Source organism: Notothenia rossii, assembly GCF_949606895.1.
Source record: "Notothenia rossii genome assembly, chromosome: 8".
Lineage (NCBI taxonomy): Eukaryota > Metazoa > Chordata > Actinopteri > Perciformes > Nototheniidae > Notothenia > Notothenia rossii.
In genome coordinates, this window is record NC_136906.1 from 18,897,112 (window position 1) to 18,914,609 (window position 17,498).

Genomic DNA, 17,498 nt, shown 5'->3' on the forward strand with positions numbered 1-17,498 from the left:
ATACCTCAGCTGCTTACATTCTATATTTGATTTCCACTTTTTTCAGTATTTTTCTGTATTATATTCAGTGGCATGCACATTTCAGTTCTTTCCCCCACTGTTTCCTGATATTCAAACTTTTTATTTTTCAACATCAAAACTTGACAATGTATATTTACATATAATAACATCTCCAGATCGAATAATTTTTAAGACAAAGTCATATATTTTTTTGTATATTAGATTAATGTAATTTCATTCAAAACTAAGCATGTATACCTTTGGTGTAGAACTTAAATAAGCCTTATTTATTTGGCTTCTCCTATACAATCACCCCCATATTGATTTACTGGAAGCTACACCCTGGTCAGGGCCAGTGTGAATGATACTTCTATTAGAAGGATTAGACTGATCTGCTTACAGACCCCCCTCTGTGGCAGTTGCCCCAAGTTCTCTTCATTTGCCATGTTGAGTAAATTCCTGTCATGCTGTGTACACCCCGATTAGGGAGTTTGGGACTTAACCACCAACATCATCAGTCTAATGTCAATCCTTTGACAATTCTGTTTTGTTGTATTTTGTTCACAGTGAAAGGAGGCATTTAAGGTGTTGAAGTGTCTGTCTGTCTGTCTGCTACACACAGTAGGGTGCTGATTGCTCTCCTTTGTGGAATATGTGTAAGATGCTATAATAATTAAAATGTTTTAGCAGATATCTTACGTTAGAAGCATCTCTCTAAGAAGCAATCCAGTGTTTCTAAAGGATGATTGGTTGAACAACCTTTAGTTTAACACAAGGTCCTGCCACAACAGAGCTGTGCAGGGCTGTTTGGGGCCACTTGTGTTTGTGTTATGATGTCAAGTTAGCGACACTGTCATTTGGGGAGAGTTTGGCAGATGGATTGAGAAAGATTAGCCGCAGCAGCTGCGTTTGGGACAGAATCACAGATTAGGAGCTCTGATGTGCAGAATCGGCTCCTTCTTTACACTCCAGATTTGGGCAGCAACACCTTCCTATCACTCAGTCAGGGAGCGTCAACACTTCTCCCTTTCTCCCCCTCCTCCCTCCCCTCCTGTCCAGGTTTGTGGTTTTTTCTTGCTGCTATTTCTTCATCCACTGACCTTGCTCGCTCACTCCTATACTCTGACTACCTTGTAACTCTTCCAGTTAAATAAATACTCTGTCGATTGAGCATATCTATCTTGAGTGCATATTACACCCAGTCATGATCATGGGTATTGGTGAACGCTGGTCACTAGTCAATGTCTGACTAGATACTCAGTGTGTGGGTGTGTGCAAATGTCTGTGTGCATGCCTGTGCGTGCACATGCGTGTGTGTGTGTGTGTGTGTGTGTGTGTGTGTGTGTGTGTGTGTGTGTGTGTGTGTGTGTGTGTGTGTGTGTGTGTGTGTCTGTGTCTGTGTCTCTGTCTGTGTGTGTGTGTGTGTGTGTGTGTGTGTGTGTGTGTGTGGGGGGGGGGGGGTGTGCATGTGTGGGTGTGTGTGTCTATGTTTGTGTGTGTAAGTGTGTTTTAGTGTGCATAAACGAGAGGAGGGAGATTAACCCCATGCTATCCTCAATCCCTGGTTATGAGTTTACAGCGTCTGTCTGGCCATCGCACTGTTTAAACAACAATCTAATTAATCCTGTCTTTATTAGTTTCAGTGAACTGGGGAGGCAGGCTGGGAGGGCGTGAGGGAGAACTGGGAATGCTGGCAGAAAATACTTGGTAGGGAGGGGGAGGAAACCAAGTGCGAAAGTAGGGATTTGGGAGGAATTTAATGGCAGAGACTTAGGCCCCGTGAATGGAAATGGGGATGTGAAGAGATGATGAGGCAGGAGACATATTGAAGGGTTATAACATCTCACAGGAGGAGAGACGGAGGGACAAAAGGAAAAAAGTGGTCATGGGGAAAAGCAATGGACCTAAGAAAGACTCTGTATTAAGCTTTATGTATAGAGTTAAATAACTACCTTAAGATTGTGGGTGGGATATGGATAGACTGGAGTTTACCCGATCAAACAGATGTCCACATTTAAGGGACAGGCTGCTCTCCTTTCATAAGCTTACTACTGCCACCTACTGTTATGAGGAAGGAAAGAAAAGGCAATCTAAAGATGCACAGTATTCCTCTCAGCAGATGTTCACCTTGTTGCTCTGTGAATTGGGTAATGTTTATATGACCTTTAATTAAGAGACTATGCTAATCTCCAGGATCGTTTAATATGAGGGTAAAATGTATCAGAGCTTGTTGCCCGTGCCTCCATCTTTAATTACCTCACCTCTCTTTTTCTGTACTCCTGAACTCCCTGAATGCCATGCTTTGCAGTTTATTTATCCTTCTCATATAAGCCCATATTTGTGTCTTTTTGTGCACTTTCAGGTTGTTTGTAAGGAAGTGCAGCGCTTGCCTGCAGGTGATTGGACGTTCGGAGCTGATAATGCGTGTGCTAGGCCAGGTGTACCACCTTGGCTGCTTCACCTGCTGTGAGTGTGAACGCCGGCTGCAGAGAGGTGATGAGTTTGTGCTTAAAGAAGGCCAGCTGCTCTGCCGCATGGACTATGAGAAGGAGAGAGAAATGCTGGCTGCTATTAGTCCCACACCTACTGACTCAGGTAAAGGAGGTTCTTTACAAAGCTGCTTTGCCCGGACCCCATTTTAAATATTTTATATCTCACGTCTCAAGCTGCTCCACTGTTCACTTACTAGTAAAATAATTCTGTAAATGAACTGGATCTCAAACAGAAGCATATCTGAGTTGGTGAGACAACACATTTGCTTGCAAAAACATCACACCACAATAGCAAATTGTCTTAGATAGAAAATAAGTCATTATTTTACAGTGCATTCTGGGAATTCCTATGGTATATGAAGCTGAGCCCTCAGTGCACTACCTACAAAACTAGTGGATAGTTTAAGAAATCCACAGAATTGAAGTCAAAGTCACTTCAATGTTAAATGTACTCTCCATTTAATGGAATGAGAAAATGTACCCCTCTCGTACCAGATGTCCTGACTGTTTTGTTGTCTGTTACCTTGCTCAGTGAAAAGTGAGGATGAGGATGGTGGAGGAGGCTCTGGAGGAGGCAAAGGTGGGGACGACAGCAAGGACCACAAGCGTTCAAAGCGACCACGCACTATCTTGACCACACAGCAGCGGCGTGCTTTCAAGGCCTCCTTTGAAGTGTCTGCTAAGCCTTGCCGCAAGGTAGGAGGACCAGCTTGTTTTATCGATGGAAATGTGTGCAGGAATATACTCCTTTCCCATGCAAACGTTATTGTTCTGTGGAAGATTGCATACTAATCAGTCTAAACTGGTGCTTCAATAACAATTCAAAACGAATCTGCAGGTGAGGGAGACACTGGCTGCCGAGACTGGGCTGACAGTGCGTGTTGTGCAGGTGTGGTTTCAAAACCAGAGAGCCAAGGTTAGACTTAGTATAGACTTACACAAGGTTATACATTTTCTGAGGACAAAGAAAAGCATTTATAAATACACTGTTGTTGTGCCTTAGATGAAAAAGATAGCTCGCAGACAGCAGCAACAGCAGCAGCAGCAGCAGGAACAAGAGCAGCTGGGAGGGACCAGGAGAGGACCAAGTAGAGGGGGCCGCCAGAGCAATGACGACAGTGAGGGTAAGCGCTTGATATGCCAATGCAACATCGAGAAAAAAGGAAGAATAAACAAAACCCAAAACAATCTATTTTATGGGTTAATTAAAGTGATTCTCACCTCTGCACAGATGGCTCTAGTACCCATGGCATGGATGGGATGCTGGTATATCCCTCTCTGCCGCGTCAGCAGCTACTCGCTCTGGATCCCAACATCTACGGTGGAGAGCCATTTAGACATGGCCTCACACCGCCTCAGCTGAACAATGAACAGCTCCACTCCTATGGTAAGACTAAAGGTCAAAGCTTTGACTCCATACAAACCTTATCTAAAAATTCAAATGCTGTCCCTATCTCCTTTCAATTCTGGTTTTGACTGTCATGGGTTTAACAATACATGCCAATATTCTCAATGCAAAGTTAAAAGATTGATGCATATAATCTTTAAGATACACATTTATTTAGAAATTCACATGGCACGTCACTCTTTCTTTCCAAGACGTTTAGTTGTTTACATAAGTCTGACTAATTGTGTAAAATGTTGTATTGTTGTCCAAAGATGCATGCATATAAAAGTGTACCGTGATGAAACCTGTGATTTACCCAGCTAGTCATGAGTAGTCAAAACCGCACTTCAAGGTCATCATGTCTGAGTAGTTACAGTAAATGTCAGCCTATTTCGAAAGCTTGCATGGAGCCTTAGCAAAACAGATGCATTGCCAAATATTTTCTTCATTATTTCCTTAGATAATGTGCAGTGGGAGATAGTGAGGCAAAATTTTATATTGGACTCAAACAAGTTGCATTAGCTGATGGGTGATTGAACAGATTTTGCGGGATTTCAGTTGTAAAGGTTGTGTGTTTGTGAGAATGTAAGGAAAAGGCTGAGATTAAACTACAGAGACTGACTCACTGCCTGCTTGCTTTGTGGAGTTGAGAGTAAAATTCGTGCTTATTTTTATATTCTTTTCATATCGTTCTGTGCTCTCTGGTAGTAATTGAAAACCGATCCACTTCAGCTGTTCACACAGTTTTTCTCCGCAGACTCAGAGACAGTGTTCCATGACCTGGACAGCGATGGAAGCCTTGGTCACCTTGGAGACTGCCTCTTGGCAACAGGGGACGGCAGTCTCCTGTCTGGACGGGTGGGAAACCCCATTGACCGCCTCTACTCCATGCAGAACTCCTACTTCACCTCCTGACCCCCATAAACTCTCACCCTTCCCACTCCTGTTCCACCTTCACCTCAGAGATGCAGCTAATGGAGTCCGTCTAAAACATGCCTGTGGGACTACAGCCTACACCCAAACACACTCTTAAGCTTTTTTCAAAAGCCAAAATCATCACAAGTATAGTCATAATATCACTTGAAGAAGATTTGCGTCATGTTCCAACCATCTTTCCTTGATAATAATCACATGCTGGAAATACACTGTAAATGTCCAAAATATGTAAAAAGACCTCAATTTCTCTGGTTGTGGTAATGTTCAATGAAACACATTTGATGGCACTTTCAAAAAACAAATACGCATACTCATATGTAAATTCTGATTTACAGACAAAAATTGTTTTAGTTCAAATTACATGTATGTAGGAGTCTTGGCAGGCCGTATGAGCAGCTGAGAGTCTTAATGAAATGATGAAATTGCAAAATGTTTTATGTTTCTGACAGGATTATTGTGTGTGAAAGACTGCAGCGTATACAGTACAGTATATGGATTGGAGTATTTTTGCTCTCAGGTTAGTGTGTATGAATATTCGACCTGAGCTATAACTCAGGATATTGTGCTAGATAGGATTACAATTTAGTGTTCCCAGTAAATTCAAGGATGTACTTTGGAACGAGGACGAAACTCTATGAAAATGGTCATTTCCAAATCCATGCTTAGTTTTTGATATTGCATGATTGACAGGTATAATATTGACCAAAAAAAAAAAGACAGCACTACAGGGTCATTTGAGGAGCCTTATGCGGAAACAGGGTTGTATACATGATTATTGCTTTAGCTTTCTCTTTTATAATGTAATCACTCAGAGGCAGTGATGTTATTGACAACCAACACATCTATAATCCCCAAAAGTAAGGAAACTGAGCACATGATGATGTGCTTTTAAATGTAAATGGAAGTATGACTGTGTTACAATTAATTATTGTGGTCAGTTTCAGTAATCATTTATTTCTCAGAAAAATTAGACGTTGTTAGGTTGATATTTTGTACCTTATTCTGTGATAATCAGCAACTATTTAAACTGTAGCATGATATCTATGTGTCACAAAGTAGGTTTAAAAAAATAGCCTCCAAACTGAAGTTGGATAGAAAGTGCATAAAGCATCAGGGTCAAATTTACAATGTGTTGCAGAAAAAAGTAGGATTAGGGTTATATTTGTTTTTGTTTAGGTGCCAGTGATCAGCTACAGCTCGTCATTTTTTCATGTTTGACTCTGATCACTGACACATGGTATTTTTACAGTGATATTTTTGTGAATGTAATTTATTTGTGCGGTATTAGGCAAGTTCCTATTTAACTTTTTTTGTTCAGTGACTGCCAGGTGATGTGCTTTGAATGTAATGTTGCCGTATCTTCAATACACTCTACGGTTTCATCTTTGTAGTGCACTTGCCTTATTGTCCTAAGTATGATAAATTATGATGCACTAATCACTTGCTCATCTGGTATAAACCAAATATATTTAACACACAAGAAAGGGATCCTTTTCCCCTCCCCTTCAAAGCTTTAATAATTGAACCAGAAAAGGTCTGTTCTGCTTAGTGGTCACAGAGCTCATAACTCAATATCCTCCCTCTGTCTCTCTCAGTAGTCCCGCTGATTAGAAAAGGAAAGTCTCCTCCTTCTCCTTTCTTCCCAGACTCCCTATTTCTCTGTCATTGTGTAGTCAGGACAGTTTGTGTGGGAGCGATACATTCCGGTTTAATATTTGACTGAGACTCAGACCTAGAGAGGGTGTGGGAGGGACAGACCTGAGCAACAGACAACAACAAAGGATAACCACACCGGATAAGAAACACAAGTTAATTTTAATGAGATGATTAAATAAAAATCATATATCCCGCATGTAGGCAGGAATAAATGTTGATTTCATATGAACACAACATTTACATGAGTATGAGAAAAAGGATGATCTTGTAATTAAATATTCAACACATTTTCTTTGTCAAAGTACTGTTGCATTTCTCTCATATCTTTCCTGAAGAAAGACAAATAGTCACATTAAGTCACACAGAGGTAAACAGATATCCTTACTTTCACTGTAAATACATTACAGTAACATGGCTGGGAAATGTAAAACCAACCAATCTGAATCTGACAGAGATGGGAGATGTCTTGATGCTACGATGGCTGAGGTACCGGATCTGTAGATGAAAAGAAGAAAACATTTACTGGTATGTTGACTTTTAAAGTGATACCACTCAAAGATGGTGTAGTAGATATCGTACCATTTTGTATACATATGATAACCCATGGGTCTGTTTGAATGTGTTTTTGTATCAGACAAAAATACACAGAACAAGACCTTAAGGAATACTTCCAAATACTATTTGGATAATCCATTAATTAAACCTCGATGTTCTCACATAACTCCAGGGTGAAGAAAAAATTCAAACGCGGATACAACAGCCACAGTAAGTACGTACAACAAAAACATTGTTTTGAATACTAAGGTTTTGGCACAAATGCATTGCTAAATGAGAAAAGTATTGTGCAGCTGTTGTGTGAGATTCTTCATTCACCGTGGAGGCATGCGAGAAAAACAAAGTTTTCCTTGACCTTGAGTTGTGTATGGCCAATTCCAAAGGGACTTACCCACTCCACTGATGTCTACTGACTCTGCACAGGCCAGAAAGCGAGCTACATGAGGCGAGCAGGAGGCAGGTGTGTCCGAGTTTTCTCTCAGGCAGCGCTCAAACTCGACAAACACCCCCGAACACTCTTGTCTGATCTTCTGAATCACTGGGCTAAAGAAACACATAAGAGAAATTAGGAATAAGATACAATTTTGCTTTTTAGATGTGGGTGTGAGGTTGAAGAACATTGGAGTGAATGTACAGATATGTGGCCTTACTGGGATGATGTGCACTGTGCAACGTTTATCTTCAGTTCATGACACTTTGACTGCCATGTAGATGGGTTGGAGGCCACACATGACCCATATGCCTCCATTTCTTTATTGCAATACTTTGCAGTGATATCCATAGCAGCCTGCCTGAAAGACGACACATGTTAATCATTCAGTGATTGTAGACACGTCCCATAAGCCATCGATCAACCTGATACACTTTATAAAGCAAGCACAAGCAATATAGTAAACGTAATTAAGTAGCTTTATGGTGGTAGAAAATGTAATTATTTACAGTCTGAATCTACCTCTCTACAGAACAGTATCTACTTCCCTAGACTAGAGAACATAGCGAATGTTTTGTTGATATGACCCATGTTTAAAAGTCTTACATGTTGTTCTTTTTAGGCTTTCCTCAACCGAGAAGCTGATGAATCAAGGTTATAGCACCAGCAGTACTGCATGTGGAGCCATGTCTGTGCCGTAACTACACTATACACACCCTCTGATTGGATGGAAATGCAACAATCGGAAATAGGTCTAAAATCTTATTGGTTCCTGCTTGTGTCAATCTCAAATGTTAGCCCACGCCCTCTGATATCGATGCATTTATTAAAGTGGTATACACCTAATATTACACTAAAAGCACTCCATGACGAATACAGCCGATATTTGATATATGTATATTATTACGTAGCGTAAACTTGAACCTCAACCACATTTATTTTTTTTACCGTGTTGGTATAATAAGTGAGTGTTTTTTACAGTTAATTTGTGATGTACTCAGACAATCTTACGTGTCTTTGGTCTTTGCGTGTTGACGTATGCGGAAGCTACGACCAGAAACCGAGCGATTCAGTAAACGGGCTCCGAAGGCTTGACCGAGCACCGCTCTGTGTGTTGAATCGTATTTTACCGACAACAGCACGACGGGGTGGTGGTGGATGATAGAGGGGGGGCAGAGGTGTGAGTAAAGTACAATGAACGACCCCAAGAAAGAGGGAAATATGGCTGCAGATGGGATCCAGGCACCGGGAGAGCTGCAAATGGCCCCCTCTGAGAACCACAGCCAGCATGACAGCAGCGCCGGCGACGAGCTGGTGAGCTCGGTGACGCTCTACCGGCGCAGGCCCCGTCTACTACACGGCACAGTCCTCCCGTTTCTGGCTGTTCTCTATCCAAGCTGGATGTACGTGTGGTTCGGAGTGTATGGAGCCTCCGAGTATCCAGAGGCAGGCCTCCTGTCGCTAGCCGCTATCGGGATCGCGCACGTCCTCACAGCGCTCTCTGGTTATTGGTCCGTGCACGCGCACTGCTTGCTCACTTGTTCCAAGGTAAACATTATTTATACAACAATAATAGTGGGGTATGTTTCAATGCTATGCACTGTTTGTAACATATCCCTTTAACATAGAATTCAAAGGTTTTCAGGGTTAGCACTAATTCAGGAATCATTGCTTGCTCAAGGGCTCTATAAAAGTAGGCAGGTGTTAGGAATGGACCCCTGCTAAATGTTTGAGGGGCCACCAATAATCAAACTTTCCCTGCTGGAATCAGCAATGACAGTTCAAACTGCCACATTTTTCTTTGTTTCAAGTTATGAAAAGGTCTTAGTGATGTGTGCACATCATTTGAAACACTTTTATTTTTGTAATTTAAAACAAAAAAAATTTTTTTCAAAGAAAAAGCTTGCCAATACAGAGAGCAGCATAAATGAAAACATATGTTACAGACAAAACAGAAAAGTAGACAAAACTAAAAGCAACTCGGAGTCAAGCATGTACGTTTATTAACCAGGAAAGGAATGTGCCTCTTATATTAATTTGGTTTAAAGCCATTTTGCAACATTTTCAATTTTTTACAATTCTGTATGGTCACCTGAAAGCATAAAGAAGCCCTGAAAGCTCATAGTGTTGCCCAGCTATTTTCTGCGTAATCGATGCAAATGATGCGAGGCAGCAGACCATGAAATGCCTTTTAAGTAGTAGAGGATTATAAAGAAAATAAAACTTGTATCAAGCAAATCTAATGCCTAATTGCTGATTCATACACATGGTGGTTTCAAAGTAAAACAAATCTGTGTCTATCATTGTATGGTAATAGGACATGTAATTCCAGAATATGTCAGAAAATAAATGTTCTAAAGTTTAAGTTTGTTCTTCCTAAATTCAAGGGTAAACAGCTTTGCATTTCTTTGCGTTCTGTCTTTAGGCAGTCAATCATACAAGTACATACAAATAGATTTGTATCAACAATGTAATCAGGTTAGCCTGGACATTTATGCTTGTTAAATGTAAGTAGAGGATTCTTTAAAAATGGGCCTGAAGTCCATATCGTGGACAAAGCAGCAGAGGCACACAGCCAAAATAACAGTGACCTGGAACAGTGTGTGAATTTGTCACCTGTTTATTTGCCCAGGAACAAGATCCAAAAAAGGCTACGCTGGCTAAGGTCGTTCCCTGCCCCAACAACGGTTCTGCCGAGCTTGTGGAACTACAGAGGGACCAGGTCAGTTTACATATTTACTCTTTATTCCAAACATCTCCCAAATCTATTGTTTTCTGTATTTTGTCACACACTTTAAGATTAAAACTTCTAAATATACAATCAGTAATTACAATAATGAACCTTTCTTGATTAAATGGTGCTAATTAAAATGGTCTTTCTTTTTCTGACCTACAGGATGAAAAGGGCGAGGGGATTTTATCTTTTGAGTTTCAAAAGATCCGCTACATATTTGACCACAAAGAAAAGAAATGTTTCCTTCCGATAGCATTCCCCATAGACAACCCAATGGTTGACTTTCAGTCCTGGCGTGGCTACCAGGAGGAGGCGGAGCTCCGGGCGGCAGAAAAGCGTTTCGGCACCAATCGTGCTGAGATGATGGTGCCAGATTTCCTGGAGCTCTTCAAAGAGAGGGCCACAGCTCCCTTTTTTGTTTTCCAGGTATATATATTTAGTTGTAAAAATACTTCTCAATAAATATCTTTAGATATGATGTTACTGACCTTATAATGAAGTCTGTATCCATTTGAAGTAATCTGTGTTCTGCCATCCCCCAGGTGTTCTGTGTTGGCCTGTGGTGTCTGGATGAGTATTGGTACTACAGTGTTTTCACGCTGTTCATGCTCGTGGCGTTCGAGGCCTCTTTGGTCCAGCAGCAAATGAGGAATATGTCCGAGATTCGCCGCATGGGAAACAAGCCCTACATGATCCAGGTAGGCTAAATCACGTTTAAAACCATGTCATTATATTTAATAGAACTAAAAGTATAGACAAACAGTGTCTACCATGTAAAGCATATCTCATTTATCTTCATGTATTTTATGCTAGGTATATCGCAATAGGAAGTGGAGACCTATTTCAAGTGATGAGCTTGTCCCTGGTGACATTGTCTCAATAGGTAATGTCCTATTAACATTTGTCAGACTTCTTGCCACAAACATCAGATTGACTCTGTTACTGAGGGTTTAAAATGTGTATTCTCCACTACACAGGACGTTCGCCCCAGGACAACTTGGTCCCGTGTGATGTGCTGCTACTCAGGGGCCGTTGCATTGTGGATGAGGCGATGCTGACCGGAGAGTCGGTGCCCCAGATGAAGGTTAGAGGCAAACTAATATATACATGATGACACTGTACAGATCTGAGGGCGTACACTTTGGAATGAAAGCCTTATTCACTCTAAATGGCATGTGGGGTATTGTAATCACTGCTGTGTTATGGGGTGTGCAGGAGCCAGTGGAGGACTTGGACCCAGAGCGAATCTTGGATGTTCAGAGTGACTCTCGACTTCACATCATCTCTGGGGGGACAAAAGTGGTCCAACATAGCCCCCCTTTAAAGGCCAGTGCTGGACTCAAACGTAATTACTAATTTCTGTCTTTTTTCAGTTATCTGTTACCAACAACATATGAAGGCTGTTGTACATTATAATGCGACTATTGCCCATCTTCTTCATAATCAAATCAAGATGAAAAGCCCATTAATCTTCTTTATGTGCAGCTGTCGACAACGGCTGTGTGGCCTATGTACTGAGAACAGGATTCTACACCTCTCAGGTAAGGAAGTTGCTGAATCAACCAATCAACAACTTTATTAATCCCGCAAGGGGCAATTGGTTATGAGCAGCAGCTTATGTCATGTACACAGGCAGGAACATACAGGAAGAAAATACACAGATACACCCGGGAGCACAGATGTGGATCATTCCAATTTACACTATAAATAGTTCATAGCATCACAATAATAAATAAATAAATAATCAATTTAAAAGCCTTTCAAGAATTTAAAAGTTTGAGTGCAGAAGGGATGAATGATTTTGAAAAGCGATTAGTCCTTTGAGCAGGTAGAGCATATCTTCGCCCTGATGGCAACAGACGAAATTCATGTGAGAGAACATGACCTGGAGAATGTTTTACTTACTACGCACAGTTTTTTATTTCAATGCATTTCTCTAGTTTGGCGACATGTTTAATTTAGTTTTGAAAGTGTACTAACTGTGTGCAAAAAAAACTTGCCTCCAGGGTAAACTGTTGCGAACAATCCTCTTTGGTGTGAAAAGAGTGACGGCAAACAACATGGAGACTTTCATCTTCATCCTCTTCCTCCTTGTGTTTGCCATTGCTGCAGCTCTTTATGTGTGGTTAGAAGGTGAGATGCATAGAACCAATTCTATACAATGTAATTCTTATTGAACACAGAGATTCAAAGTGTTTGCAAATAGTCTGAGGTTATGGCATATTTAATATTTAAAAACTCTCTTTTTCCTTTGTATCACACCTACAGGGACCAAGGATGCTAGCAGGAACCGCTACAAGCTGTTTTTGGAGTGCACACTAATCCTTACTTCAGTTGTTCCACCAGAGCTCCCCATAGAGCTCTCTTTGGCAGTTAATACGTCTCTCATCGCCCTGGCTAAACTGTGTATGTCTGTTTGCTCCTATCCTGCATGTGTTAAAGAGCATTAAAAGACCTGGACAAAGCAGCTTATAATACAAAGCTTGTTACAGCAGTAGTTTGATTCAAATCCTCTTGTCCCCTTCTTAGATGTTTTCTGTACAGAGCCCTTCAGGATACCCTTTGCAGGGAAGGTGGAGATCTGCTGTTTTGACAAAACAGGAACACTGACCAGTGACAGCCTGGTGGTACGAGGAGTAGCAGGCCTCAGGTAAAACATGCCAACCACTGTTGTTCCTTCATCAAAACTTGTGAATTACAAACGCAGTAAACTATGCTATGGTTAAGGTTTGTAAATACTTTGTGTTTGTAAATGAGTAATAACTTTATGTCTATTACAGAGAAGGAAAAGAGGTGATACCCGTATCTGAGATTCCAATTGAGACGCATCGGGTGGTGGCCACCTGTCACTCACTGGTCACTCTGGATGATGGACAGCTGGTCGGAGATCCACTGGAGAAGGCCATGCTGACAGCCGCTGACTGGAGCCTCACTAAAGGTACTGGGATCCCCCACTAAACGCACAGTGCACGGCAGCGGCTGTAGTGTCGGACAACATGTGTGTGCTTAGGATTGGATTGTGTTGTGCTGTGTTTAACTTGGTGATGTCATTTGACCAGAGTATGTTAACGTCAAGTTACGTTTTTAATAAGTAAAAAAAAGTCTTGATTGATCAAAGTGAATGGGGGTCGTGTTTAACAACAGCTTGACAATATGAAAATATGTGTTTACAAAGTCTTACAAAACTGTAACAGTGTGAGTAATTGATATGAAACTGCTCAGCTTGTGGGTTTATGTGGCTTTAAAGTGAAGCTGTTCTTGCATTTAAATCTGGATGTTCGTGTTAAGTTACATTTGCTCTTAATAGCACTATGCGTGTCTCATTTACTCTTGCCATTTAAACAGATGAGAAGGTGTTCTCTCGGGGTTTCAAAACTCAGGGACTTAAGATCCACCAGCGTTTCCACTTTGCCAGTGCACTGAAGAGGATGTCAGTCCTGGCCTCTTATGAGAAACTCGGCTCCACTGAACTCTGCTACATCTCAACTGTCAAGGGAGCGCCAGAGACACTCAGAGGAATGGTAAATATCCTTTATACAGACATGCTCTAGTCTAATCATGTGTGCTAACCAACTGGCGTTCTAATGTGGCTTTTATTTTAGTTTTCAGAAAGTCCAGCAAATTATGACGAAGTCCACAAGGAAATGTCTCGTGAAGGGGCTCGAGTGCTGGCCTTGGGTTACAAAGAGATTGGACACCTCAGTCATCAGCAGGTTCTTATTTTGATTGCATTCTAAAACTGTCAGAGACTGTCTGGTCCGAGCAGGTTTGACTGATCTTTTTGCGTTTCATAGGTCCGGGAGATGAGTCGGGATGCTCTTGAGTGTGACTTGCATTTTGCCGGGTTCATGGTTGTGTCCTGCCCGCTTAAGAGTGACAGCAAGGCCGTCATCAGAGAGATCCAGGAGGCATCTCATCATGTAAATAAGCTGACAACACAACATTCTGCATACACTCTTAAACAGCATGGTTTATAATTGCTTTGACTTTGCTTTCAGGTGGTGATGATCACAGGCGACAACCCTCTTACGGCATGCCACGTAGCAAGAGAGCTCGCCTTCATGCAGAAAGAACACACACTTGTATTGCAGCAGAGCCCCGATCAGGGTAAGACAAGTCATCACTTTGCAGAATAACATGTTTTACTCGTCAGCTAGTGGAGAACAATGTCTGTTTTTAAAAGGTTGCATCTAAAGGGCATCACCATTTTTTTTTTTGTAATCCTCATGCAATGGGTGTTTCAACCAACAACAGTACAGAATAATGTACCTCTAATGTTTATTTCCAGGTGCGTGGCAGTGGGAGTCCATTGATGGCAGTGTGTGTGTACCACTGCCCCCTCCCTCCATTTCCGCCTTTGTGAGTCAGTTTGACTTGTGTGTAACAGGGGAGGGGCTCACCAGACTGAGCTGTGACACCAAACTACTCAATAGCCTCTTGCCTTACGTTCAAGTGTTTGCCCGTGTCAGTCCAAAACAGAAGGTAGGTCCCAAAAATGTACATTACATGGAGGTTTATAAACCACTACCACAATAGAGTGAGATAGCAGACCAAGTTTAGCCATCTCAAACATCATTAGTGTGCTTTTTGTTAGAATCGAAGGTTGTTATACAAAAATACTTTGAGATGTAGACAGATGTTTTTCTACAATACAACAGCAAAATTAATAATTATCTCATTTTTGAATGTATGTCAGATTCTGTACAACATTATCAAAGGGTGAACATTAAGGGTCTTTTGTTAGTCATGAGCTATAATAACCTCCTGTTCTGTTTCAGGAATTTGTCATCACAAGTCTTAAGGGGCTCGGTTATGTGACCCTGATGTGTGGTGATGGCACAAATGATGTTGGAGCTCTCAAACATGCCCACATAGGTAAGATTTATCAACCACCAAGACTGAAAGCATTTGTGTCCCTATATATGAGCCCCAACAGGTAGTGATGACCTTTTATTTCTCAGGTGTTGCTCTGTTAGCGAATGCACCTGAGCGAATGCCTGAAAGGAAGAAACGGGGGAGAGAAAAGGAGCCCGCAGCAGAACCCAGACCTTTACCACCCGTCAGCTCAGGAGGGAAGCTGAGTTCCAGAGCATCCCGGCAGAGGGTCATGGCCCAGAGAGAAGAGCAGCTTGCAGCACAAAAGGTGTGTGTCTTCAAAAAGGGCCTTCTTCCTGAATAGTCTACCAATTACTAACGGATCTATTGTACCACTGAATGCAGCATGGTGGCTTCCTCCCTAGTTACCAACATTACCAAATAAACATATAGCCTAAAAAAGAGAATACATGTGTGTCTGTTAAAAATGTGTAGTTCACTGGTCTTAACATCAGGGATTTACTCACTAACAGGAGAGGATCAGTCAAGTCTTACGGGAACTTGAAGAGGATCAGATACAAGTAGTGAAGCTAGGTGATGCTTCCATTGCTGCCCCCTTCACCTCCAAACTCTCTTCCATACAGTGCAGTAAGTAACATACATTTATGATTTCAGTTTGCAAAAATCTGTGCATGTTATGGTCCCCACATCTGAATGTTTGTTTGTGTCCCCCCCAGTCTGCCATGTAATAAAGCAAGGTCGTTGCACTCTGGTAACAACACTCCAGATGTTTAAGATCCTCGCTCTGAACGCCCTGGTGCTGGCCTACAGCCAGTCTGTACTCTACCTCGAGGGGGTCAAGTTTAGCGATTTCCAGGCAACACTGCAGGGCCTGCTCTTAGCCGGATGCTTCCTCTTCATCTCTAGATCGAAGGTGAGAATTTATGTTGGAAAATACAGGATCTACATACTTGGGACTGATTGTTATTCAAGCAGGTGTGTCTTTACTGAATGTTCCTTTCTACCGTGACAGATTCACTTTTTTACCCCCCTCTGTTTATATAGCCACTGAAAACGTTGTCTCGAGAGCGGCCCTTACCAAACATCTTTAATCTTTATACGGTGTTGACTGTGCTGCTGCAGTTTGCTGTTCACTTCTGTAGTCTGGTGTTTCTCTACAAAGAGGCACAAAGCAGAAGTCCCCCAAGGTAAACCCAACTAAGACAGAGAAACAGCAGTTAAATATTTACAATAGTCACATGACATTTATAAATGATAATGACATTTCCCTTGTCCTTTTTCCCCCCGCAGATCGGAGCGGTTTGCAGATATATATAAAGAGTTTGAACCTAGTCTAATCAACAGCACCGTGTACATAATGTCGATGGCCATGCAGATGGCCACGTTTGCCATTAACTACAAGGTACTTATTCTTAATACAATTGGTATTTACTGTCACTACATTCTTTTATGTAAACTCATGGCATTTCTTGTTGTGTTTGTAAGGGTCATCCCTTCATGGAGTCTCTCACCGAGAATCGACCACTGCTATGGAGTATCGCACTGTCAGGATTAGCGATTGTGGGACTTCTTTCTGGTTCCTCCCCCGAATTCAACGAACAGTTTTCTCTTGTAGATATACCAACTGAGGTGAGTGATTAAACATCAACCGTTATGTTAAAGTTGCCTCCTAATGATGATGTTCTTCATGAGGTAACCTTCTTCCTGTTTACTTCTTTGCAGTTCAAATTCATCATTGCCCAGGTTCTGGTGGTGGACTTTGTCGCCGCGCTGCTGGTGGATCGTATCCTGCAGTTCCTGTTGGGCAAAGGATCTCTCAGGCTGCCTTCTTGAAGTGCCAAAAGCTACCGTTACCCTTACCAACTAAACTGTAAAGGGAGAGAAGACTCTGGAGCAGGAGGATAAGAGCTGTTGTGATACAAGACAGCTGAGACACTCATGGCCTGCAGTACTGTACACTCTGTGCATCCCTTCCTTCTTCCAATTCTCTCATTTCTTTATAACTCTTTTCTACATTTCTCTCTCTTTCTTCCTCTGTTCCTCCCTGCTGCTACACAAGGCCATGAAGACAGCAGTATTGAGTGGAGTGCGAGAGCGAGAGCGCGAGACTGTGTGCCATCCAGAGTGAAGAGTACAGGCACACAATGGGGCATTCTCCCAGAGAACTGCAAAAGTGTTTTTGATTCTTTTGAATACTCTCTTTGATTTTGTAAAAAGTGCAAAACATCTCTAACAGACTTATAAAGACTTACAGATACAAATGTTGAAGTCTGTCAAATGTTTTGTTGGGTACAAAAACTGATGTGTGTCTTCACTTGGAGGGGATGAGCATGCTATTCATGAACTATCCTGTTCTTATAAGTTGGTAAGTAAAGAATGATCCTAGTATGAGAATATAGTGTAACTGAACAAAGAGGACAGTTCTTATTAAACCTTGTATCATCATATGACACATGACTCGGGACAAAGACA

At 41.7% G+C, this 17,498-nt stretch overlaps 3 protein-coding genes across 8 annotated transcripts in view; 2 read left to right on the top strand and 1 right to left on the bottom strand.

The window, feature by feature from the left end:
- The window catches only part of lmx1al (LIM homeobox transcription factor 1, alpha-like), a 17,340-nt gene extending 11,142 nt beyond the window's left edge, over positions 1-6,198 (top strand). For all 3 annotated transcript variants that reach the window (XM_079642959.1, XM_079642960.1, XM_079642961.1), the window contains exons 4-9: positions 2,363-2,595; positions 3,025-3,188; positions 3,331-3,408; positions 3,496-3,616; positions 3,724-3,879; positions 4,637-6,198. In XM_079642959.1, coding sequence (XP_079499085.1) covers positions 2,363-2,595; positions 3,025-3,188; positions 3,331-3,408; positions 3,496-3,616; positions 3,724-3,879; positions 4,637-4,794 — 910 coding nt within the window. In that variant the 3' untranslated portion in view covers positions 4,795-6,198. The remainder of the gene's footprint in view (positions 1-2,362; positions 2,596-3,024; positions 3,189-3,330; positions 3,409-3,495; positions 3,617-3,723; positions 3,880-4,636) is intronic.
- A 413-nt stretch (positions 6,199-6,611) lies between these two features.
- Positions 6,612-8,600, bottom strand: chchd5 (coiled-coil-helix-coiled-coil-helix domain containing 5). Of its 4 annotated transcripts, none has more exons than XM_079642977.1 (4): positions 8,468-8,600; positions 7,677-7,817; positions 7,418-7,569; positions 6,612-6,966 (listed from the first exon to the last, which is right to left on the bottom strand). In XM_079642977.1, exons 2-4 carry the CDS (start codon positions 7,805-7,807, stop codon positions 6,944-6,946), a joined length of 306 nt encoding a protein of 101 aa, XP_079499103.1. In that variant the 5' UTR covers positions 7,808-7,817; positions 8,468-8,600; the 3' UTR covers positions 6,612-6,943. The 4 variants fall into 4 exon arrangements, with proteins under 4 accessions (XP_079499103.1, XP_079499104.1, XP_079499102.1 ...); XM_079642978.1 differs by having other exon boundaries at positions 7,677-7,813; positions 8,468-8,597; XM_079642976.1 differs by lacking the exon at positions 8,468-8,600 and adding an exon at positions 8,063-8,197.
- Positions 8,601-8,650: 50 nt separating this feature from the next.
- atp13a1 (ATPase 13A1) lies at positions 8,651-17,287 on the top strand (the record flags this gene model as incomplete). Its single annotated transcript, XM_079642950.1, has 25 exons — positions 8,651-9,004; positions 10,089-10,178; positions 10,353-10,616; positions 10,733-10,888; positions 11,004-11,073; positions 11,168-11,274; positions 11,406-11,535; positions 11,676-11,731; positions 12,197-12,323; positions 12,459-12,596; positions 12,720-12,840; positions 12,971-13,128; positions 13,536-13,711; positions 13,793-13,903; positions 13,985-14,110; positions 14,189-14,297; positions 14,479-14,672; positions 14,969-15,065; positions 15,152-15,333; positions 15,539-15,653; positions 15,743-15,939; positions 16,071-16,213; positions 16,317-16,428; positions 16,512-16,655; positions 16,749-17,287. 25 exons carry the CDS (start codon positions 8,651-8,653, stop codon positions 16,857-16,859), a joined length of 3,588 nt encoding a protein of 1,195 aa, XP_079499076.1. The 3' UTR covers positions 16,860-17,287.
- Between the last annotated feature and the right edge of the window lie 211 nt (positions 17,288-17,498).

What these genes read in the sequence shown, in the direction of transcription:
- chchd5 (XM_079642976.1), bottom strand. An exon ending in GCACAGTGCACATCATCCCA is followed by an intron (nt 7,570 to 7,676) that starts GTAAGGCCACAT and finishes GTGTTTCTTTAG; the next exon opens with CCCAGTGATTCAGAAGATCA. An exon ending in AGTAGACATCAGTGGAGTGG is followed by an intron (nt 6,967 to 7,417) that starts GTAAGTCCCTTT and finishes TTTCATCTACAG; the next exon opens with ATCCGGTACCTCAGCCATCG.